This window comes from Nerophis lumbriciformis, linkage group LG04 (genome assembly GCF_033978685.3).
Source record: "Nerophis lumbriciformis linkage group LG04, RoL_Nlum_v2.1, whole genome shotgun sequence".
Classification (NCBI taxonomy): Eukaryota; Metazoa; Chordata; class Actinopteri; order Syngnathiformes; family Syngnathidae; genus Nerophis; species Nerophis lumbriciformis.
In genome coordinates, this window is record NC_084551.2 from 14,176,905 (window position 1) to 14,202,536 (window position 25,632).

At 38.8% G+C, this 25,632-nt stretch overlaps 1 protein-coding gene across 3 annotated transcripts in view; it reads right to left on the reverse strand.

Moving 5' to 3' along the window:
• Positions 1 to 25,632, reverse strand: part of fbxl4 (F-box and leucine-rich repeat protein 4) — a 608,311-nt gene that overhangs the window by 571,163 nt on the left and 11,516 nt on the right. For 2 of the 3 annotated variants that reach the window (XR_012050354.1, XR_012050353.1), the window contains exons 4-9: positions 19,780 to 20,024; positions 19,389 to 19,602; positions 18,647 to 18,718; positions 13,546 to 13,670; positions 13,224 to 13,411; positions 10,220 to 11,198 (exon numbers count right to left, since the gene is read on the reverse strand). Coding sequence is in view for 1 of the 3 variants with exons in the window: in XM_061949438.2 (XP_061805422.2) it covers positions 11,035 to 11,198; positions 13,224 to 13,411; positions 13,546 to 13,670; positions 18,647 to 18,718; positions 19,389 to 19,602; positions 19,780 to 20,024 (1,008 nt within the window). In the remaining 2 variants the exon portion in view is untranslated. Of the gene's footprint in view, positions 1 to 8,564; positions 11,199 to 13,223; positions 13,412 to 13,545; positions 13,671 to 18,646; positions 18,719 to 19,388; positions 19,603 to 19,779; positions 20,025 to 25,632 lie in introns of those variants that run through there. The other variant, XM_061949438.2, reaches the window with a different exon arrangement.

Sequence of the window (25,632 nt, forward strand, 5' to 3'; positions counted from 1 at the left end):
TGTTTGCCTTCAGAGGGCCACAGTGAATAATATTATTACACAATTGCCTATGCATTTGATGATTTGTTTTTTATGTACAATGTAAAAAAAAAAATGTGTAGATTTTACAGTAAAAATCTGACAGGTCAGGCGCAAAAAATTTACAGTAAAATGTAGTGTTTTTTTTAGCATGTTACTGTAAATGGAAAAAACAGCACCACGGTACAAAACTGGCAGCTCAGTTGATAAAATGTTACTGTAAAATGTACAGTGTTTTTTACTGTAAATATAAAACTGAATTTTTACAGTACAATTCTGGCAACTTAGCTGCCGGATTTTACCCTAAAAACGACAACTGTAGATTTTACCGTGTACTATTGTGAATGGCAAAACAGTGCCACCGTTTTTTACAGTAAAAAAAACTGGCAGTTCAGTTGCCAGCATTTTATGGTCCAAAAAACAGGTACTTTTTTATCATGTACAGGAAAATGCTGTAAAACCACAGTCCCTGTAAAATCTATTTATAAAATTTGACAATATGATGAATATGTTGAAGAGGTTCATTTAGCCTACTACTGTGTATTTACAAATGGTTGATTTATATAGGCTAGTAAGGTAAAGTTTTGTACCTTACAAGTTTCACCTCTGATGAAGGCTGCAGAAGCAAGATGGCCGAAACTTGTCAGGTACAAAACTTTACCTTACTAGCCTATATAAATCAACCATTTATAAATATGATTGAATAACTTGCTTTGAAATCATAAAAGTCAAGCAGACAAAAAGTATTTATTTCTAGTTTAACAAAAACATATGATCATATATTTGTTACATTATAATATTTACCGTATTTTTCGGACTATAAGTCGCGGTTTTTTTCATAGTTTGGCCGGGGGTGCGACTTATACTCAGGAGCGACTTATGTGTGAAATGATTAACACATTACCGTAAAATATCAAATAATATGATTTAGCTCATTCACGTAAGAGACTAGACGTGTAAGATTTCATGGGATATAGCGATTAGGAGTAACAGATTGTTTGGTAAACGTATAGCATGTTCTATATGTTATAGTTATTTGAATGACTCTTACCATAATATGTTACATTAACATACCAGGATAACGTACACTTATTCAGCCTGTTGTTCACTATACTTTATTTATTTTAAATTGCCTTTCAAATGTCTATTCTTGGTGTTGGGTTTTATCAAATACATTTCCCCCAAAAATGCGACTTATATATGTTTTTTTTCCTTCTATATTGTGCATTTTCGGCAGGTGCGACTTATACTCCGGTGCATACTTGCCAACCCTCCCGGATTTTCCGGTAGACTCCCGAAATTCAGCGCCTCTCCCGAAAACCTCCCGGGACAAATTCTCTCCCGAAAATCTCCCGAAATTCAGGCGGACCTGAGTGATGTGTCGACAGCCTGTTTTCACGTCCGCTTTCCCACAATATAAACAGCGTGCCTGCCCAATGACGTTATAACTGTAGAATGATCGAGGGCGAGTTCTTGGTTTCTTATGTGGGTTTATTGTTAGGCAGTTTCATTAACGTTCTCCCAGCGCGGTAACAACAGCAGTCACGTTTTCGTCTACCGTAAAGCAGTTCGTCTGCCGTAAACAGCAATGTTGTGACACTTTTAAATAGGACAATACTGCCATCTATTGTACATGCATATGTGACAATAACATCTACGGCTTTTAGAGAGTGCAGTGCACAACTGCGCACACAACAAGGAGACGAAGCAGAATGCATCATCAGAGAGGGTGTTCAGCATGGTTAGAAAAATAGTGACAGAGAATAGAACAAGGATGGACAATTCAACCCTTAACTCAGTAGTATTTCTTATATATATATGAAATACTTGACTTGGGGAATTCTAGCTGTAAATATACTCCTCCCCTCTTAACCACGCCCCCCCCAACCTCCCGAAATCGGAGGTCTCAAGGTTGGCAAGTATGTTATACTCCGAAAAATACGGTATGTTTAAAAAAATATGCGATTGCATTGAGTACATGTGTTTTTTCTGTCAAAATGGAAAACACTAATACATTTAGTAAGAAAATATAAAGTACTTTAATGACGTAAATTATTACCAGGCTTTCGCGGGCCAAATAAAATTATGGGGCGTGCCAAATCTTGCCCCCAGGCCTTGAGTTTGCCACTTGTGACATCTTTACATTGGCATTTCATGTTGATTGTAGAATTCAAACAACCGTTTCACACGACATACCGTCAGATCAATCCAACTGTGGGCAATTGAGAAGCAAAAAATTAAAAAAAAATCTGTATTAATTGCTATGATTTTTGCCCTTGGATATGCCGTGAGAGCCTCATAGAGCCAAGTGACAGGCAGGAATCAAACAGCAGCACTGTGCCGGAATCCCGTTTTGCGTGGTCACACTGAGCGCCGGCTGAGAAATAATCATTGGGGAGGCAGCTTAAATGAATACTCCAGCCGAGGCCGCCTCTTTCTCTGTCATTAGGGCACATTACAGGGCCACAATATACATCATTAATCCAGGCACAAACAATTCATTAAAAGGCAGTTAAGGAGACAAGCTCATGTCACTTCTCCCTGTGGTTTTAATAGACTGCAAAACAGCAGAGGGCTGACTTAAATCCCATCATTGCACTATTAATTTTCAGTCAGTCATCCTGACTAATGGCGGAGTCAGTCGCTGACGCTATATGTTCCCCTACATGACTCAACTTAAGCAATATATCAGTCAAATGCTTCATGCTACCACATAAACCACTTGATATGTATTGAATTCGACATGCTAACTATCATATTCTATTGTTGAATGCAATTGCTAATGATCGGGCTAAAAGTCTCACACACAATGCAGTCAGCCATAAAAGGTATTCCTATTTAAACAAGCGCTGTCAAACTATGAATGTTTAATCACACTTTTGATTAATCACAGTTAAGTACTTGCGTGCATGATTAAAACTAACCTTAAATTCATTTACCAATATTTTGACACCAGTGAAATTTTATAGGTAAATGTTTTAAATACTTCACCTTTATTTGTTCAAACCTTGTAACAGTTTTATCTAAAGTCCCATCTGGGGTTTTTTTTTCCCGACAGTCAGTCTCCTCACTCATCTTTGCACTGAATGATCGCTGACTGCAACGCACGCCACCTTTCAGGTTTGCGGTTAATATAAAAGAGCAGGTCTGGTTTTGATTGATTGATTGATTGAGACTTTTATTAGTAGGTTGCACAGTGAAGTACATATTCCGTACAATTGACCACTAAATGGTAACACCCGAATATGTTTTTCAACTTGTTCATGATACAGATATATACTATCATCATAATACAGTCATCACACAAGATAATCATCAGGGTGTATACATTGAATTATTTACATTATTTACAATTTGGGGTGTGGAGGGGCGGGGGGGTTAAGTTTGGTTGTTATCATCAGTCATCAACAATTGAGAACAGAGAAATGGATATTGAAACAGTGTAGGTCTGACTTGGTAGGATATGTACAGCAAGTAGTGGACATAGAGAGAGAGAGAGAGATCAGAAAGCATAAGAAAAATATCTGCATTTGATTGTTTACATTTGATTATTAACAATCTGGGGAGGGTGTTAGTTTAGGGTTGAAGTTGCCTGGAGGTGTACTTTTATTGCAGTTTTGAAGGAGGATAGAGATGCCCTTTCTTTTATACCTGTTGGGAGCGCATTCCACATTGATGTGGCATAGAAAGAGAATGAGTTAAGACCTTTGTTAGATCGGAATCTGGGTTTAACGTGGTTAGTAGAGCTCCCCCTGGTGTTGTGGTTATGGTTATGGTCACAATAAATTGCATGAGTTGCATTGATACCTGATTAATGCAACAATTTGTTTGTGATTAGTCACATGTCTTAATGTGTTGATTTTATTTATTTATTTTTTTTACTTTTTTTGCTCAAATTTCTGTAGGAACATTTTCAGAATGATCAGTCAAAACCGGATGCACCTGAGCTCATTTTTGAGCTTCATGGCAAGTTCTGTGAATACTTATATACACGTAATTAGTTATTTAAATTTAAATCTAAAAAACATTTTTTTACATTGTCATTTGGTGTATTGTTTTTAAATGTCTAAACAACCTCGCGCCAACCTATCTCTCCGACCTCCTTCAGCCTTACTGCCCCACCCGATCCTTAAGATCAGCCGATCAGCTGCTGTTGACGGTCCCTGACACAAGGCTGAAGCTTAGAGGTGACAGAGCTTTCGCCGTTGCTGCTCCCAAGCTCTGGAACGACCTACCTCTGAGTATTAGACAAGCCTCCTCTATCCTGTTTTTAAATCTCTCTTAAAACATACTTTTATTCCATGGCTTTTAACACTGAGTGATATCCATCCTGCAATGGCGCCCCATAATACACATGCTGTGAACCTGTTTTTATGTTTTTGTTTTTATTTATTTATTTTTTATCGTGTTTTGTTTGTGTTGTGTTTGCTTGGTACTCGTATTATCTTTTAACCTGCCCATTGTACAGCACTTTGGCTACCCCTGTGGTAAATTTTAAATGTGCTTTATAAATAAAGTTGATTTGATTTGATTTGATTTATTGTGTGTAGAATTTTGAGGACAAAAATGAATGTATACCATTTTGGTATTAGGTTGTAAAATAACAAACTGTAGAGAAAGTGAAGCGCTGTGAATTCTGTCCGGATGCAACGTAGGTAGGAGATTCTTGTGTGCAGATGAATGAAGTTCAATATGATGCAATGTTGTAGGAAGACATGATGAACACATTTGACAACCATTTTTTTTTTTACTTCAAAGGCCTTTTGTCACATGTTTAAAAATAGTCAAATGACTTATGCAAATTTATACTCATTTAAACCTGTGACATTTGATTAAAAGGGCTTGAAATGGTTAAAAAAAAATTTACATATTTGATGAGGTGGCGACTTGTCCAGGGTGTACTCCGCCTACCACCCGAATGCAGCTGGGATAGGCTCCAGCACCCCCTTTAACCCCTAAAGGGACAAGCGGTAGAAAATGGATGGATGGAGGGATTTGGTATTTTTGTTTAGGAATGAAAATGATTGAGAGATTTGAGCAAAAAAGATACAAAAATGTGAATCCAAAATATTTAAATTAATGACTTACAGTATGTCTTGTTTGGCTTTGGAGTACTGTGGAAAAACTGCCAGTGTCAAAGAATTTTAAAATTTAACATGAAAAAACACCTCTTCAAGGGCAGCACGGTGGGACAGGGGTTAGTGCATGTGCCTCACAATACGGAGGTCCTGAGTAGACATGGGTTCAATCCCGGGCTCGGGATCTTTCTGTGTGGAGTTTGCATGTTCTCTCCGTGACTGCGTGGGTTCCCTCCGGGTGCTCCGGCTTCCTCCCACCTCCAAAGACATGCACCTGGGATAGATTGATTGGCAACACTAAATTGGCCCTAGTGCATACTTGCCAACCCTCCCGAATTTTCCGGGAGACTGCCGAAATTCAGCGCCTCTCCCGAAAACCTCCCGGGACAAATATTCTCCCGAAAATCTCCCGATTTTCAGCCGGAGCTGGAAGCCACGCCCCCTCCAGCTCCATGCGGACCTGAGTGAGGACAGCCTTTTTTCATGAGGGAGGACAACAGGGTGACAAGAACTAAATCATCCAGACTAGAGATAAATTGTATTATTATGTTTATTTTACCTAAAATAAATATATTTATTAATTAAAAAAATAAAAAATAAATCAATAAATTTTTACTATATTTTGCTAAAAACATCAAAATTAATTGTATTTTTATTTGTATTTTTTTGTGACTCCTTATTACATCCAGCCATAGAATTATACATTAAAATAAACATATTTGAAATAATTGATTTTAAATTATCATAATAATTCATTTAAAATGACCATATTTAATTATTGAAATAATTGCTTGTTTATCAACAACTTTAGCATTTTATTCATTACATTTTGAAACTCTCAGAAGCCAAGTTATGTTATATTCCTTAATATGTATTTATGCAAGTTTGAAGTATCAATTATCTAAACACAGTTTTGTTTGCATATTTTCAGGATGTAGAGATTATATATATATATATATATATATATATATATATATGAAATACTTGACTTGGTGAATTCTAGCTGTCAATATACTCCTCCCCTCTTAACCACGCCCCCAACCACACCCCCACACCCCACCTCCCGAAATCGGAGGTCTCAAGGTTGGCAAGTATGCCCTAGTGTGTGAATGTGAGTGGGAATGTTGTCTGTCTATCTGTGTTGGCCCTGTGATGAGATGGCGACTTGTCCAGGGTGTACCCGGCCTTCCGCCCGAATGCAGCTGAGATAGGCTCCAGCACCCGCCGCGACCCCAAAAGGGAAATGGATGGATGGAAAACGCCTCTTCAGAAAAATCCTGTATAATTGAGTAACACGCACAAATAAATGGCCAAAAGAGACAACCTCAGTCTTTGTATCTTGAGGGTTAAATATCCGTCCATCAATTTTCTACCGCTTGTCCCTCTTGAGGTGTTGGAGCTTATCCCAGCTGCATTATATTTATTTAAAACTCCAAAACGCTGAAACATACCATAAACAACACTAATCATTTCCCCGGGAAACTCACATATTCTTTGGGGTTTCTTCATTTTAACAATATTTTTTTTTAAATGTCTTTACGTTAGTGCCACAGCAGCAGTTTCCGGGCTGCTGGGCAACACTCAAGAAACACTGGTGTAACGCATCCTGTAGCCCAGAGGGGGTACGCGACGATTAACCCTTTTTTTAATGTCTTTTATATGCCCCCACAAGTTTTTACACAGATTTAAATGTCTTTATATACACATTATCATTAGGCCAACACACTCTAGTGCAGCGGTCACCAACGTGGTGCCCGCGGGCACCAGGTAGCCCGTAAGGACCAGATGAGTAGCCCGCTGGCCTGTTCTAAAAATAGCTCAAATAGCAGCACTTACCAGTGAGCTGCCTCTATTTTTAAAATTGTATTTATTTACTAGCAAGCTGGTCTTGGTCTTCACTAACTGACAAAGAAACAGATAACAGATTTGGTGTCCAGTTCAAAGTGTGACATGATTTCTTTAAAAATTTGAGAGTTGACTTTTGTATTTTACATGAGTTATTATTTGTACAAACATGGTGCAAAGTAATTCATGATTTCTTAGAAAATGTTAGTGGCTATCTAGTTAAAATGGGATATTGTGATTTCACAAGTCTTAGAAGTGATCATTTGAAAATGTTCAATTTGAAAAATGTGCACTTCGAGAAAATATAAAAATAAAGTGTTGCATATTGATATTTATCTGTTTCTATATATATTTATTGTGAGAAATCATTAAGATGATCAGTGTTTCCACAAAGATAAATATCATTAATTATTAATAATAGCATAGAGTTAAAGGTAAATTGAGCGAATTGGCCTAGTGGTTAGAGTGTCCGTCCTGAGATTGGTAGGTTGGGAGTTCAAATCCCGGCCGAGTCATACCAAAGACTATAAAAAAATGGGACCCATTACCTCCCTGCTTGGCACTCAGCATCAAGGGTTGGAATTGGGGGTTAAATCACCAAAATGATTCCCGGGCGCAGCCACCGCTGCTGCCCACTGCTCCCCTCACCTCCCAGGGGGTGATCAAGGGTGATGGGTCAAATGCAGAGAATAATCTCGCCACACCTAGTGTGTGTGTGACAATCATTGGTACTTTAACTTTAACTTTATTTCTGGCAATTTATTTAAGTGTGTATCAAACTGGTAGCCCTTTGCATTAATCAGTACCCAATAAGTAGCTCTTGGTTTCAAAAAGGTTGGTGACCCCTGCTCTAGTGTATCTTAGGAATGAATCATTAATCATAGTATATACATGTTAGCATTTAGGATAACTAGCGATTAACATACTAGTTTTCAGCTAGCGATTAGCACGCTAGTTGCCGGCGAGCTATTAGTGGCACTATACTGTAATATTTGATTATCTTAGTATTGCACAATAAGAATGTACCTTTAGGACCAGTTTAATTTAAAACTAAATCATCATTTTATACAGGGTATATAAGTAGGAGGTCCCCGCAAGTTTGGGGTATTTATCCTAGAACACGTCGAAGACCCCTGTCAGTCCTTCAAAATAAAAGCACCACAAAAAAGTCGGCAGTGGAATCTTTGTGTCTTTTGCTTATTTCCTGGGAGGATTTCCTTACTTTCAAATGCAAACGCTGACAGGTGTGCCTGTTTGAACCAGGACAAGACTGTATTGCCAGGGGAAGCCAAGCCAAATAAGATCAAAGGAGACCTTTCTTGAGCAGGATAGGACAATATCCGTCAGTGGAAGCAAGAGACTCCGGAGCACAAACCATGATGGTACATTTTTGCTTCCATCAATCGCATTGTAAAATAGACGGCCGCTTGGTGGGTTTTTATTAGACATTGAAAAAAAGGGGACACGTGAGAAGTGACCTTTTGGTTGGGGGTCGCATAATAAATGAAAATAACATAACATAACACCTGTTTTCCACCGTCCGTAGCCTGAGAATGACAGAAATAACATCCAGATTTTTTTTTTATAAGACGACAGCTGGATCATAATGAAAGGAGATGCGCATCACACACAAGGATTTTATTTCAAATGTGGTTAAAGTGAAGCACCCAGTTTCATGGACGCTGAGGCACAATCTTCTCACGCAATGGTGGCTTCATCAAACACGCTCCACTAATGACAAAACAAAATGACATCCTGGATGGGAGTAGGGGTTGTCATTGACAAAATGCAGAGGTCAAAATATATCAGGGGTTCACAATGTGGACCCCAAAATAACATGTCAAAAGAAAACACGTGGATCCTTTTTTTTTAAACTAAAATTTAGATTAAATTTGTATTTTTCCATCTTTAAATGAAACTCATGTTTTCCACATTACATTTGAGTAAATCAGTAGAACAGTGTTCAATATAAATAGAACAGAGTACCTTAAATCCACATTAATCATAGTTTTATGCATTTTCCTTATGTCGCAGCAACATTGTACATCAAACATAAATAGATACAGCAGATGTGTTGCTGGCTTGTGTGAACTTGCTCAACATTATCTCAGCCTAGGACACTGGAAACAAATAATGCATGGACTTTAGAAGACCCAGCCCATGTAGTGGTTTTCCATAAAACCTGTAATCACAAAAGAATATTGCAAAGCAAGAAAAAGACAATAATCTGGGGCCAGAAGTGTAGGTAGTCATTCTTTGGGGCAATTTTTGTTCAACAAGTCCTGTATTTCCCCTAAATTAAGTCTTTCAGCAGATAATAATGGATATACAGTATTTACATCAAAATAAAAAGCACACAAACATATAAAACATATTTCTGCGTAACATTTGGCACAGCTACACAGTATGTGGCATCTAAACCAGTCAAGTGCGCTTGTGACAAACAGCATCTTCGCATCACTTTGGTTCAGGAGCGCACGTCTACCATCAAACACAAGATGTCTCACACACTTCAAGCAAGGATAGAAGGCACAAAAACATCCTGTTTATTTTGTAGTAACCTGTTGTGCCAGTTTAATATATTTTAGATCATGACTGGATGTAAACGTCTGACTGAAACTGTACATGTGAAGTTTGACTACTTGATTGTTGGCGTCCTTCCGATGAGCAGGTGAATGTGTTGTTTACTTGAAGACGTCTACCATATTGACAGTCACAATAAGGTGCAACGAGTGATGCCTCGGTGTTCATTTTGTGAAAACAAATGATTTGGACAAAATATAAAATACTCCAAATGTGTGCTATAGTGGTGCATTTATTGGAGACAGCATTCACTGGTAACACCAATTCTTTACTTTTAGGCATGACTCATTTTTAGAAATAAATGAGCAACTTTGCTTTGGCTGGATTATTTTGGATACAGTATTTTTCGGACTATAAATCGCAGTTTTTTTTCATAGTTTGGCCGGGGGTGCGACTTATACTCAGGAGCGACTTATGTGTGAAATTATTAACACATTACCGTAAAATATCAAATAATATTATTTAGCTCATTCACGTAAGAGACTAGACGTATAAGATTTAATGGGATTTAGCGATTAGGAGTGACAGATTGTTTGGTAAACGTATAGCATGTTCTATATGTTATAGTTATTTGAATGACTCTTACCATAATATGTTACGTTAACATACCAGGCACGTTCTCAGTTGGTTATTTATGCCTCATATAACGTACACTTATTCAGCCTGTTCACCATTCTTTATTTATTTTAAATTGCCTTTCAAATGTCTATTCTTGGTGTTTGGGTTTTATCAAATAAATTTCCCCAAAAAATGCGACTTACATGTTTTTTTCCTTCATTATTAAGCATTTTCGGCCGGTGCGACTTATACTCCGAAAAATACGGTATTACTATGCAACAGGTGAAATGTTGAGATATTTAATAATAATATTGCAAACAATGGAAGTAATACTAAAATGGTGCTTGTGTTAACTCAAACTCAAAATGAGTTTGACTGTTATCCTCCTGAGAACCAGCGTCCACTGCAGTGGACATTAGTTTTTGGTTTATTTCTTTTTTCAGACTTCTGGGGGGGAAAACCCTGATTATGTCAATCTGAAATGCCCAATGCAGAGGACGCTGGCTTTCAGGAGGACATGACAGCACCAGTAAAACAAAATGGCCAGCGGGCAAAATATTAAATGCATGTTTGATGACCGTACATGGTAATAAAAGTCTAAAGGCACAAAGATGCACCTGATCCTTGCTCAAAAACCATACCGTGTTGCTCTTTTTTTTCTTTCTACTTTGTGATGTACTATCAGTAAAGCATATTTCCCAGCCATGGCCTTTCCATAAGTCGTGCAGTTGCTTCACTGCAATAGCCCTGGTTTCAAAGAGTCCAAAAATCATAAATTAAGTCTCACATTTTGTAACTCACCGGATGCGAGTCTGTGGTCGGTTTCCGTGCCAATCCAGATCACTCACTTATTGAGCCCTAATAGCAGATCTTGGGGTAAAGAAGTGTCTTTCCGTCGTCTGCTGTGCTTCGGTCTTCCACCCCACAGCCAGAACTAAAGACCCTGCTGGGGTCAGTGTGTGAAACTCCTCTTGATGGCGACATTGGGGAAGAGGCCGGAGAGTTCTTGCATGACCCGAGTGTCTATCTGGGAGCAGAAGGAAACATCCAGCAGGAGAAGCCGTGGACAGGACTGGAGGAGTTTCTTCAATGAGGCGGGGCCCACCAGCCTTGTGCCTGCACGATACATGAACGTGGTGCAAATTACGCCACAGTGCAGTATTGTCTCCATTTTGACTGAAACTAGCACACTAGTTCATTCTCATCATTTATGAAGCTCACTGCAGATTATAGAGCAAATTAAAATATTGATATTGGACCCTCGAGTATCGGCCGATATTGATCTGCACAAATCACATAGTTTCATTAATTTTGTAGTGTTCAGTGTTATACAAGTCTTAAACAAGTGAAATTACTTAGAACGGGGTTTGGCAACTCGTGGCTCTCGAGCTGCATGCGGCTCTTTAGCACCGCCCTAGTGGCTCCTTGGAGCTTTTTCAAAAATGGAAAAAGATGAGGGAAACATATATGTTGTTTTAATTATGTTTTTGTAGGAGGACAAACATGACACAAACCTTCTTAATTGTTAGAAAGCCCACTGTTTTGTCCACCAAACGTTTTATGCTGTGCGTGAATGCACAAAGGTGAGCTTTGTTGATGTTATTGACTTGTGTGGAGTGCTAATAATCGATGCTTACATGCTATTTAGGCTAGCTGTGTGTACATATTGCATCATTATGCCTCGTTTTTAGGTATATTTGAGTTCATTTAATTTCCTTTAATTATGTCCTCTGTGTATTTAACTTATATATGCATGTCTCATGACACATTATCTGGAAGTAATATTGGCTACATTTCTGATATTTGTTTGTGTGCCATGTTGTTCCAGACCACAGCAAACGTCACCCAGCTTGCAAAGAAAGATTGCAATAAATCCATTCTAATTTATTGCCAATTTCTTTAACTTGGGCACGCTCATCTTTACCTTTGGCCGTTTTAAGCCAGTCATTTCCAGGAGTTATGTCACCCTCTGAAACACTTACTTAATGTGTTGCCTTCATCATAACACTTATATAAGGTTTTTCACTTTTTGCGGCTCCAGACAGATTTGTTTTTTGTATTTTAGCTCTTTCAACATGTTGGTTTGCCGACCTCTGACAATTGCGGCCCGCGAGACGTTATTGTGCGGCCCGCACCTTAATATGAAGATTTAATGTTAGTGCGGCCCGCGAGTTTTATATGAATGGCGCTTGACAGCGTCATACTTGCCAACCCTCCCGATTTTTCCGGGAGACTCCCGAATTTCAGTGCCCCTCCCGAAAATCTCCAGGGGCTACCATTCTCACAAATTTCTGCCGATTTTCACCCGGACAACAATATTAAGGGCGTGCTATGATGGCACTGCCTTTGGAGTCCTCTACAACCTATACAAACAGCATGCCAGCCCTGTCACATGTTGTATTTGGCTTCTGTACATACACATAAGTGACTGCAAGACATACTTGATCAACAGCCATACAGGTCACACTGAGGGTGGCCGTATAAACAACTTTAACACTGTTACAAATATGCGCCACACTGTGAACCCACACCAAACAAGAATGACAAACACATTTCGCGAGAACATCCGCACCGTAACACAACATAAACACAACAGAACAAATACCCAGAACACCTAGCAGCCCTAACTCTTCCGGGCTACAATATACATCCCCGCTACCACCAAATTCGGGAGGGTTGGCAAGAATGTTGCTAGGGCGGGAAAGCCATTCAAAGAAGGTGAATTCATTAAAAAGTGCATGTTAGATTTTTTTAAGAAATATTTTCTTGCGGCCCAGCCTCACCCAGTTTCTGCATCCAGTGGCCCCCAGGTAAATTGAGTTTGAGAAACCTGTTCTACGGTGTGTATGTGTGGTAGAGCATGTTTAGCAAGTCCTTCTCCAGTGATAATGCAACTTGTAAGAAACAGTTTATTTGCTGCCGTTGAGACAAAGATTAGTGATTTAGAAACGGCCTTGTACTGTGGAGGGACATTCGTCGCTCGCTTGCGTTCGTTAGCTTGTCGCTGTCAAATTTGCGGTATGTGTGCTCAACATGCATGATCACGATATGACAGTAGCAACATACAAACTCCTCATAGCATCACCAGACCGTGGTCAGCAATAAAAAACTGTTGTTGTAATCTTTAAGGAAAGAACTTACCCAGTATATCAAGATGCTGTAGCAAAGGGCAGCTGGTGGCAAACTCCTCTATGTCTGAGTCACAGACTGAGCGGTTGGCAGTCAGGAAGAGTTTGCGTAGGCGTGGAAGGCTGCGGGCAAGGTGCTGGAAACATCCGGTGCTGCTCTGCAGTGTGGGACACCAGCCCAGGTCCAGCTCTTCTAACATTCTGAATTGCCACAAAGAAAACAACAAAGTACTGTGCAGTTAATGTGACTCCAAATATCGCTCACAACATCAAGCACAGAATTAATGACCCCAAGTAAGATCATGTTGCAGTGGTCTCAGCTGGTTTTGACATACCTGCAGCCAGAGACGAGCTCATTGAGGCCTCGATCAGTCAGGTTTCTGCATCGCCACAGATCAAGTGAACAGAGTGAGCGGCAGCGAGCGGCCAGCATGCTTGCTAAAATGTCATAATCTTCAATCTGCACAGAATGGAAACAAGAGTTTGTTACACTGCATGTGTAGCACAAGGGGAACAACAAACTTAAAGGCCTACTGAAACCCACTACTACCGACCACGCAGTCTGATAGTTTATATATCAATGATGAAAAGTTAACATTGCAACACATACCAATATGGCCGGGTTAGCTTACTAAAGTGCAATTTTAAATTTTGTGCGAAATATCCTGCTGAAAACGTCTCGGTATGATGACGTCTGCGCGTGACGTCACGGATTGTAGAGGACAACTATTAAGTCGTCTGTTTTCATCGCAAAATTCCACAGTATCTGGACATCTGTGTTGGTGAATCTTTTGCAATTTGTTCAATGAACAATGGAGACAGCAAAGAAGAAAGCTGTAGGTGGGAAGCGGTGTATTGCGGGCGGCTGCAGCAACACAAACACAGCCGGTGTTTCATTGTTTACATTCCCGAAAGATGACAGTCAAGCTTTACCATAGGCCTGTGGAGAACTGGGACAACAGAGACTCTTACCAGGAGGACTTTGAGTTGGATACGCAGAAACGGTACCGTGAGTACGCATGCAGCTGCGGCTTCCAAACATTTGATCGCTTGCCCGTACGTGCGTGCCGCTATGTGCATGTCACGTACGCAACTTTGGGAACTTTGGGGAAATATATGTGCTGTATGAACTTTGGGGAGATGAACGGTACTTTGGGCTGTGGGATTGAGTGTGTTGTGCAGGTGTTTGAGTTGTATTGGCGGGTTATATGGACGGGAAGGGGGAGGTGTTTGTTATGCGGGATTAATTTGTGGCATATTAAATATAAGCCTGGTTGTGTTGTGGCTAATAGAGTATATATATGTCTTGTGTTTATTTACTGTTGTAGTCATTCCCAGCTGAATATCAGGTCCCACCCGCCTCTCACAGCATCTTCCCTATCTGAATCGCTCCCATTGCCCTCTAGTCCTTCACTCTCACTTTCCTCATCCACGAATCTTCCATCCTCGCTCAAATTAATGGGGAAATCGTCGCTTTCTCGGTCCGAATCGCTCTCGCTGCTGGTGGCCATGATTGTAAACAATGTGCGGATGTGAGGAGCTCCACAACCTGTGATGTCACGTTACTCGTCTGCTACTTCCGGTACAGGCAAGGCTTTTTTATCAGCGACCAAAAGTTGCGAACTTTATCGTGGATGTTCTCTACTAAATCCTTTCAGCAAAAATATGGCAATATCGCGAAATGATCAAGTATGACACATAGAATGGACCTGCTATCCCCGTTTAAATAAGAAAATCGCATTTCAGTAGGCCTTTAAAGCTTCATGGAGGTTCTACTCAAAGGGGAAATGAGAGCTCTGTGTCTTTATGCATGTTACTGATTTTTTTTTTTTTAAAGGTACCAGCAGAGAATTTGTTATATAAACTATACAATCCCAACTAAACTCACTAGATGTGATGTTTTATGGTCAAGTCTAGCCCCAAAAAATGCATCCATTCATGCATCTTTTTCCACTTGTTCAGGCTCAGGTCACAGAGGCAGCAGCCTAAGAAGACTAATGAGGGCTATACAGACTTCCCCCACCACAGCTACTTTGTTTCTCTCTTTAGGGGGAAGGTCACTGTCCTCCTGACAAAGAAGAATCCTAACCAGGTACCAGGGATATAGCCACCTTTGTTAACTCTTACTAATGTGTGGGAGTGGCGGCTCTATTCTGAGCCCAGACACCCTGCGGAACAAAACCGTTTTGGCTGCTTATTAGAATGTTGTTATTTCCATCACTAGCCGCAGCTTTTGACAATAGGTGTGAGGGTTCTGAAGCAGGTGCGCTTAGAAAAAAAAGACTTTTTTTCTTTTTTTGCCTTAGTGTAAGTTGCTGTGCTCAGAATAAACAATTAACTGTACTCCATTACATCTAACAGTAAAATCAATGGTCCACAAAGAGGATAAAAACGCTAATTGGATTAAATAATTTTGAAGGCATTGGGCAAGAAATGGTCCACAGAACAGACAATATTCAAAAGAGAAAATGGCACAGCGATGAAGACAACAAGAACTGGATGTCCCTTAAAACAGATAAAAACTGAAATGAAGATTGTACAGGATAGCTGCCAAAAAGCAAGCAGCATAAAGGACAGCAAGAAAATCTGGCAAATCATAGTTACGCCCTGCATGTGATTACTCATTTTTATAATTATCACTTCTGCACTGAGGTTTAGTTAGGTGGGCAAGATGGCCGTGTCTATGAGAGGAAGAAAATCCTCTGATTTCATTAAACCAAGGCTGAACTTTTAAGAGCAATAATTTTAAAAAGGTATTTTGGCAAAACAAAAAAAGACTTGTCCAGGGTGTACCCTGCCTGCCGCCAGAGTGCAGCCGGGATAGGCTCCAGCCCCCCCGCCTGCGATCCCGAGAGGGACAAGCAGTAGAAAATGGATGGATGGACAAACCACGTCATACCCAGACTGAAGCATGGTGGGGGGCAACATAATGCTTTAAAGTTGTTCTTCAGTGGCTTATGGGAGGACAGACCCAAATGATAAACTATACTTTAAAAAGGGAACTACACATTTTTGAGGGAAATTTTCCCATCTTTCAGCATGTGAGACAAGAGTACACATCTTTACCTTGCTTGTGTGTTCTAAACCAGTGGTCCCCAACCACAGGTGCGGGGCCGCACAGAAAAAATAATTAATTTATAAAGTACCGTATTTTCTCCGAATTAAGTTTCGCCTGTCCCACTAAAAACACCAATAAGCTTGTTAATAGATGTATGTTGCAATTCCTTTGTTATAGTACATGGGACAGTGCACATTAATGGACATACAAAATGTTAATGTGCCAGATTGTAGCCAAAGGCTAATTTTTTGGCTGTATTAATCTACAACACGTAGAAAGCCGGTCAGTGAAAATAATGCCTACGTTAAACCGGTCCCTGGTGGAAAAAAGGTTGGGGAACCCTGTTGTAAACAGTAAAAACTAAAATCAATGTGCCCAGGAAAGAAGTTATGGAAATTCTTAAAATGACCAAAATACTATAAATATTCAATGCTGTTATGAATGTGCCTCTTATGACACTAAACATCAAATCAAATCAACTTTATTTATAAATACTTACAACATGTATATAAAACGATGTTGGGAGGTTTTTGGATGTTTTTAGAGAGCTTTATAGGCGGAATAGACGTATCTCCATTAACTGCATTGTTAGCCGCATCTTACTAGCTGTTTTTCACTATTTTGAAAGCACAGAGAAGGGAAAGACAGAGTTACTATGTGTCCATGTACTAAATTAGTCCTATTTCTCAAATTGTTTGGCTCTAAATGAGCCTCCTACAGCCCATGGAAACACCTTAATGCGACCGTGTTCGGATTATGCAATTGGAAACCAGACCTCTCGAGGGGGTGTGTGACGGATTAACAATAACTCTGTATTACACACAACTGGCAAGATAGTCCAGAACAATAGCAAACTTCATCTGGAACAGTATCAGTTGGGGCACGAACGGTCTGTTCCTTTGGATTTAGAACTCCTTCCATCAATCCACAGAGCATTATGAATGAACTTTTAAAAGTTTTGGTTCCATGATTTTCGTCCGAAAATTCCTTTGAAAAAAAACTCTCCTGTCTGTCTTTGCTTTGGACCTGCATCCGCCTCGATACATTTTTTGATAGTAGCGTCATGTTCGTAGCACAATTCAAGATCATTTCTTGATGCTATCTTCTATTTAACATCAGCATAGCCGTTAGAGACATAATATTTCTAATCTGTGCCGATATTACAGCGGACACCAGTTAAAACAAGCTATAAGGATCCGCAATGCCTAGTGTGACGCCATAGGGCAGGGGTCGGCAACACAAAATGTTGAAAGAGCCATATTGGACAAAAAATACAAAAACAAATCTGTCTGGAGCCGCAAAAAATTAAAAGCCATATTACATACAGATAGTGTGTCATGAGATATACATTGAATTAAGATGACTTAAAGGAAACTAAATGACCTCAAATATACCTACAAACGAGGCATAATGATGCAATATGTACATATAGCTAGCCTAAATAGCATGTTAGCATCGATGTCTGATTAGCACTTCACACAAGTCAATAACATCAACAAAACTCACCTTTGTGCATTCATGCACAACGTTAAAAGTTTGGTGGACAAAATGAGACAGAAAAAGAAGTGGCATAAAACACGTCCTAGAAAGTCGGAGAAAGTTATATATGTAAACAAACTACGGTGAGTTCAAGGACCGCCAAAATTAGTAGGACAAAACGGCGCTCGCCAAATACTCGAATCAGTGAGGCATGTTTAATATAAACAGTGTGCTTTATAACAATTGTGGAGGTTTGCGTCATGTTTGTCCTTCTACGGAAACCATATTAAAACAATTTTTCATACATTTTTGAAAAAGCTCCAGAGCCACTAGGGCGGCGCTAAAGAGCCTAGAGCCGCGGGTTGCCGACCCCTGCCATAGGGCAACCGGAAAAGCAATTCATTTGTCCGAGCTACAATGAAATAAGCGCCTCCTGGTGTACCTCCCGGGAGGCACATGGTGTATGACCAATAGTCACATTAGAGAGTGTGCACGGACGGACACATGGACTTCACACGTAGGTGTGAAAATACAAAAAAACTAACTATTTGAGAAATCTGACTACCGGTAATTTAGTGCATGGAAACGTAGTGATTGTGGGGCAAATTACAAAAAATAGCGCAGTTCCCCTTTAAGGTGTTGGCTATAAAACTAAACCTTATGTTTGACAAATTGACAGTAAATAATCATTTAAGTCCTTGAAGACCAACTTCCAAATCAACATTAATTTTTTCATTCTTCATTTCCTTAAACAAAAACTATTTTATTTGATAGTCCAACAATGTGTCTATGTATACTGTATGTCTGTCGGTCTAAATGGAACATTAACACAATGGTAAGACATCCTTTACATTCATAATCTGATAGCAAGATAAGTTTGTTTAAGTGTAGAATCTCACCCTCACACAGCTCCCGAGGTTGAGGTGTTTCAATTCAATGCAGAAAGTCAGGATGCTAAGAATAGCAGTTTGCTGCAAAACACAAAAAGAAAAACAAGATGTACAGTACTTGTTATCCAAGTTACAGTTTCATATAAAATCAACTGTACACTGAAGTCACTTTTTTTTTTTTTTTACTCTATTTGGACGTTACATATGTTTCAAATATGATATAATTACTTCTGATAAACAATGCCACAAATAAAGCGAACAGGTTTTATCAAAGACAAATCTACACATTTGAAGATGAAAACCCTTTAGGAATCATTGTACTGCAATAACAGAAGGAGGTATTTAATGATAACAAAAGTATTTAGAATAAAAAAGATTGGTGATGTCAATTAAGAGCACAAGAACAGTGAAACAGTGTTAGTGAATTTACATATGCTTGACTCTGTCTTTGGCATCTTTAGTTAACAGCATTATTCAGCAAGCCATTTATTGAGTGACAGGCACACACACTATTTTTTATTTTTTTTTAAAAGGAAACAAGTTGAGCAAGAAAGGGTTGGTTGGTTTGCTACTATTCCTCGTAAAACAAAAGGCCATGAGCTGGGTTACATCCTTAAATGGGGAAATATGCTCTGTATAACTTGCAAACATAAGTGGTGACTTGCATTTCTAAGACGTAACTAGGCACTAATATACTGTACTTCTGCTGGTCGGAAAAAAAAATCACTTTGATCGTGTTGGCGCCACCTACCTCAATCTTGGTGCGGTAAAGCACCAGCCGGCGGAGGCGTGTCAGTTTAGAAATGTGTGTGAAGGCCTGCGGGTGGAGGCGGTCGCAGGAGGCCAGATTAAGCCCCTGTAGCCCCGGACAAGTCTGGGCGATGACCTCCAAACAGGCCTCTGTCAGGAAGTGGCAGCAAGACAGTTCCAGGGACACCAGGCTGAGCCCACAGACCTTCATGAAACTGAGGACAAAGAACATAAGGACAGCGTAAACAGGACAGGCATGTTTGCCAGTGTTCATTTTCAGTCATGAACAGTATCGTCTCACTTAGTTGTACTTGTAAGCCTTCTTTCTCAACTTTCTAATTCTTCAAGGGTATTTCTTTTCTCTAGGATTTGTGGCCCGCTGACAGTCTGACCTGCTGAAGCTATTCAGGGTGAGAGCTCCCCGGTTGCCGGTCCAGGAAAGGTTGAGCCTCTGGAGGCGTGTGCAGCGACTCTGCAGGTGTCCCAAGGAGGTGTCATTCAGCCTGGCCCAATAGGGCTGCAGACTCAGCTGGGTGTACTGCAGCGGGTCACAACAGTGCTGGTGCAGCAGCTTACAGCTCTGGGCCAGACGGCAGAGGTCTGGCAAGGTGAGGTGGCTCAGAATCAACTGAATGAGCTTTGGATAGAGGATGGGGGGAACACAAGAGAGGAAAACCAAAGTTGACAAGATAATACATAGGAAATATAAAGTTGCATCAGGAACATACACTTTGTATTAAGGGGACAATGTCTAAGCAGATGGTGCTGTTATTGTTTATTTGTTAATATAGATTGTATACAAATGATTCAAAAGTAACATGTCTAAATATATTAAGTTATATATAAGTTATTACACCTGAATTAATTAGCCTGGTGTTGTCTGACTTCCTATTCTTGCTCACCTGTTCAAGAATTTGTCATTGGAAGACCCAAGTGTTTTTTTTGTCACGCTTCAACCCAGCAATAAGTAACATGTGTTACATGACCAAGAGGAAAAATGCAATCATCCATTTATCTATTTTCTACCGCTTGTCCAATTCTGTAATTGTTCAGTTCTATAATGGAACATATATTGTGTGCAAACAATTTCATTTAGTTTCTTTCAAAGTCCTTTTAAAGCCCCACCAAATTATTTTCATATAAAAATACAACTAAAACCGAGGGGAAAATATTGTAGAAAATATTTTATGTATGTATATATTGTGTTTGTTATTAAAGACCTTTATAAAAAAGTTGGTATGACATTATATATATGTACACTAGGGCTGTGAATCTTTGGGTGTCCCACGATTCGATTCAATATCGATTCTTGGGGGTCACGATTCGATTCAAAATCGATTATTTTTTTCAATTCAACACGATTCTCAATTCAAAAACAATTTTTTCCCGATTCAAAACCATTCTCTATTCATTCAATACATAAGATTTCAGCAGGATCTACCCCAGTCTGCTGACATGCAAGCAGAGTAGTAGATTTTTGTAAAAAGCTTTTATAATTGTAAAGGACAATGTTTTATCAACTGATTGCAATAATGTAAATTTGTTTTAACTATTAAGTGAACCAAAAATATGACTTATTTTATCTTTGTGAAAATATTGTACACAGTGTGTTGTCAAGCTTATGAGATGTGATGCAAGTGTAAGCCACTGTGACACTATTGTTCTTTTTTTTTTTTATAAATGTCTAATGATAATGTCAATGAGGGATTTTTAATCACTGCTATGTTGAAATTGTAACTAATATTGATACTGTTGTTGATAATATTCATTTTTGTTTCACTACTTTTGGTTTGTTCTGTGTCGTGTTTGTGTCTCCTCTCAATCGCTCTGTTTATTGCAGTTCTGAGTGTTGCTGGGTCGGGTTTGGTTTTGGAATTGGATTGCATTGTTATGGTATTGCTGTGTATTGTATCGATTTAAAAAAAATGAGAATTGATTCTGAATCGCAATTCGAATTCGAATCAATTTTTTCCCACACCCCTAATATACACATACATATATATACACATATACATACATATATATATACACATACATACATACATATGTATGTATACATATATATGTATACATATATATTTATACATATATATTTATATATATATATATATATATATATATATATATATATATATATATATATATATATATATTTATAATAATAAATAAATAAATAAATATATATATATATATATATATATATATATATATGTATATATACAGTATATGATATAACGCGGCCGTCAGGGTCCATATAATCTTAAACATATTATTCCAGGAATCATGTTGTATCAATCTTTTTTTTTTTTTTACTAATACATAAAATGATCCCAGTTTATGTGGTGAAAACAGAGGGGGTTTGCAGACTTACCAAGGCATAATGGTTTAAGTTTGTGAGTTCCTGTCTTGTTGACGGTGAATAGTAGCGTGACTCTGTCTTTAAATTGTTTGAATCTTTCTCTGCGTTGTGCTTGGTACTTACATAATCCTGTCTCATTGAAGGGGACACGTGTCAATGATTTGCTTCAGAAACGACAACAAAAAGGTCTCTTTTTTTTCTTGGTGTAGACAGACAAAAGAAAAAAAGAGCCCAGCAAAGCATCCCGCGCGACGGCATCTTGAAAGTAAGCAAACATGTGTCACATCTGCTTTACATCACTGCCAGCAAACGGTGAGGGTTGATGACGGGGACGATGATGCTTGGTGGATAGTGCCCCAATGTGACGTGACGTGAAAGGTGGATTGTGCTCCCACATCACAAAATGGGGCAGGCTATATTCACCAGTGTGTCGATACAGTATTTGCAATCGATAATTTGGTGAAAAACAACGCAATTGACTGATGGAGAAAAAAAACGGGCGAAAATTCGGGGTCTATAACACGACCGAACATTGCGTTATATCGGACCACATTATATCAAACTTTGAGTGTATGTGCACACAGATTAAACAAGTCATTTACTAAAACCGTACATGCTCCTTTATCGTAACTGTGGATGGTTCCTTGAAAGGTGGCGCAGGTTACTATACGGTCAGTGATCAGGTCGTATACATCAGTGCAAAGATTAGTGAGGAGACTGACTGGTGTGCGCGTTGGAAACATTTTCTTTAAAATAAACACTGATGGGACTTTAGATATAACTTACTAAATAAATGGTGTGCATTCAAGTAAAATATTTCAAATATGTTCCTGTATGACATTCTGACAAAACAATTGCATTTGTGTCCAAATATCGGGCTCTTTTTTCCAGTAAATTGTAACTTTCCAAGTAACTAATAACCTATGATTAAATATGATTAATCCATATTTAAGTGTGACTACGGTAATCTAATTTAAAAAAGGAATGATTCGATTGATAGATAGTTCTGTATGTACTGTATTTTATACATGTTTTAGACATATGTATTAAGTAAGCAATTTTAAGAAACAATTTTAGTAAACCCTAGAATCAGCTCATATGATGTGATGCAGACTGGTGGGCATGAAACAGAAATAATCGGCATAAAATGTAGTTATTTTAATTTTTTTACTCTGGGTGACCTGTTCTAAAATGTAAATTTTTCAATTGATCTAATATGCATTAGGGGAGAAGCCACCACAAACATTTGTTTTTAAATAAAATAGTTTTAAATAAGATCAAACTGAAGTATTAATAATCCCATGTTCCATTTTGTTGATAAGTCTCAAAAAGTGGAAAAGAATCAACAGTACTTTGAAATCATCAGATGGCAGTGGCACTTCATCAGCAATTGATTGGCTCAGTTGTCTCACTGCTTTTGCCAGGTTTTAGACAACTTCCAAGTATTTTGCGAGGAAGCTCTTGCCATGTAAAGAAAGCTGAGCCTGTTTCTTTTTGGTTAGTTACATGTTAAGGGTTCATCTCCATTTTATTCTCTGAAAAACAACTAGAAACTGTTGCAGTAGCCAAATCATAGACGGGAATTGTAATATCATCTTTTAATAGTAAGTAATCCAATGTAATTAACGTCCGTCCATTTTCTACTTAATATCCTGCTCATGGTGACGGGGAACGAAAGGGAGAGTACATTGTGGACAATTACAGGGTATTTACAGCGGGGGATGGGGGAATATTTAAGTGATCCCCTGCTGATTTTGAGGTGATCTTACTTTGGCTAGTAAAGATGATTCTGAGAAAGATGAAGGATCAGGCTAGAATTACACATGTGGAGCTTTTCGTGGGATCACAAGTACAATGTAAAACATTGGTAACCCACTTTGCAGGAATGGACTTAGATCCGGCAGGTTAAAAAGGAACATGTACAGGCCTGTCTGAAGAGGAAAACCTGAATGATTCAGAGAAGGCTTGAGAATGAGACGGCTTAAATTAAGACCAAAATTGAGCTCTGTGCTGTTAAATCCACTAACTGTGTTTGGAGGCAGACAGATGCTGACTATGACTCCATCAACACCATACACAATGTCAAACATGGAGGTGAAAACCTCCTCAGCCCGAAAACTGAAGATCGCTCAAGAATGGGTGTTATAGCATGACAAAAAACCCAAAACATATGACTAAAGCAACAAGCAAACGGTTCAAAAAGAAACGGATTAAGATCCTGGATTTGTTTAGCGAGTCACTGGGGCTCTAATCCCAAAGCAAATCTGTGAAAGTAGCTAAAAGTTGAGTTTCCAAATGACTTCCTTGAAACCTTCAGGACTTGTAGAGTATCTTTAAAGAGCAATGAACCAAAATCCGATATGAACAACAGGGGCTGTCTTCGACTAATAATTCTAATATTTTAATCTGATTCGCTAGATTTTACCCATCGTCGAGGGCATTGTTTTAAGAGACATAAACTTGATATGTACCGTATTTTTCGGACTATAAGTCGCAGTTTTTTTCATAGTTTGGCCGGGCTCCAGTGCGATTTATATATGTTTTTTTCCTTTTTATTATGCATTTTTGGCAGGTGCGACTTATACTCCAGTGCGACTTATACTCCGAAAAATACGGTAGTAGTATATACTGACAAGTCACTCGGTGTCTCTCAGGTCACACGGATGTGCTCTCAGGGTTTACCCCAGATTGCGGTGGGGGTGTGGTCAACATGCCGTCATATAATTTGCACAAGCTGCAATCATGCATACATTTTCTTTAAAATGGCTAATAAAATGTTATACATACATTTAAAAAAATATTATTTAGTATTAACATAGATGTTTTCTTATATTGTATCGTTTTCTTCAATACTTCCATTTGTTGCTTCATATTGTACAATGTACTGTGTTGAGAATTTTTCAAGTTTCTTGAGATTTCCGCAATCCTTTTATTGACTTTCTTTATTAAAAACAACTACCAACAAATCTGGCATCTTGTTTTGGTGTTATTGGAGACTGTACTCGTGTTTACACACTCTTTGTTTCTGTCGCTTAATGTCCATTTTGTAGAACGCTGTCTGCGGGTATAACTCGGAAATATTATTGTATGTCTACATCGCAGACATGATGCCTTCGCTCCAGACAATCCCGTGCGTATCGCTTACATCATCACAACATCCGGTTTGGCAGCGCTGTTTCTGTGATCAAAAACTTTTAGCAGCCCAATTTTTGGTGCATCACTACTCAATAATGCGCAAATAATAAGCTATATGTAATACGGTATATGAAGATATATATTTATGTATATATATATATATATATATATATATATATATATACACACTTCGATTCCTAAGAAATAGTGATTGTTGAAGGACTGGGTAATAACTTGTACGCTGTGGCACGGTTGCGTTCATCATGTGAATGCCTTATGGTTATTCTGATTCAGAAATTTCTCCCACAGTTTTCATCATATCGGAACCGTTCAAGTATCAAAATGTTCGGCTTGGCAAGGACACCGTTGCTAACCTTATTCTTCTACCCAAGTATCCCAGATTACAGGAATTCCAAGTAATTTTTCCCATTGAAAATAAAGGGGCAATTTTTAAAACTTGCACAACTCCCACATTTCTCACCAGATTCTAACCGTTCTACCATCCACATATTCTACTCATCCTTGACATTCAAGTCAGCATGTTTACCGGTTCCAAAAATGCCCCGGTTTTCCCGACATTACCAGGAACTTTTCCCCGTTAAAAAATGAATAGGCAATTACAAACCTTCCCATATCCAACATTTTGTATATGATTTCAGCCGTTCCACCATCCACACACTCCATCCGCCATGGAAATTCAAGCCAGCATGTTTTCCGAATCAGAAAATTCCTGCATTACCTTCAACTACCT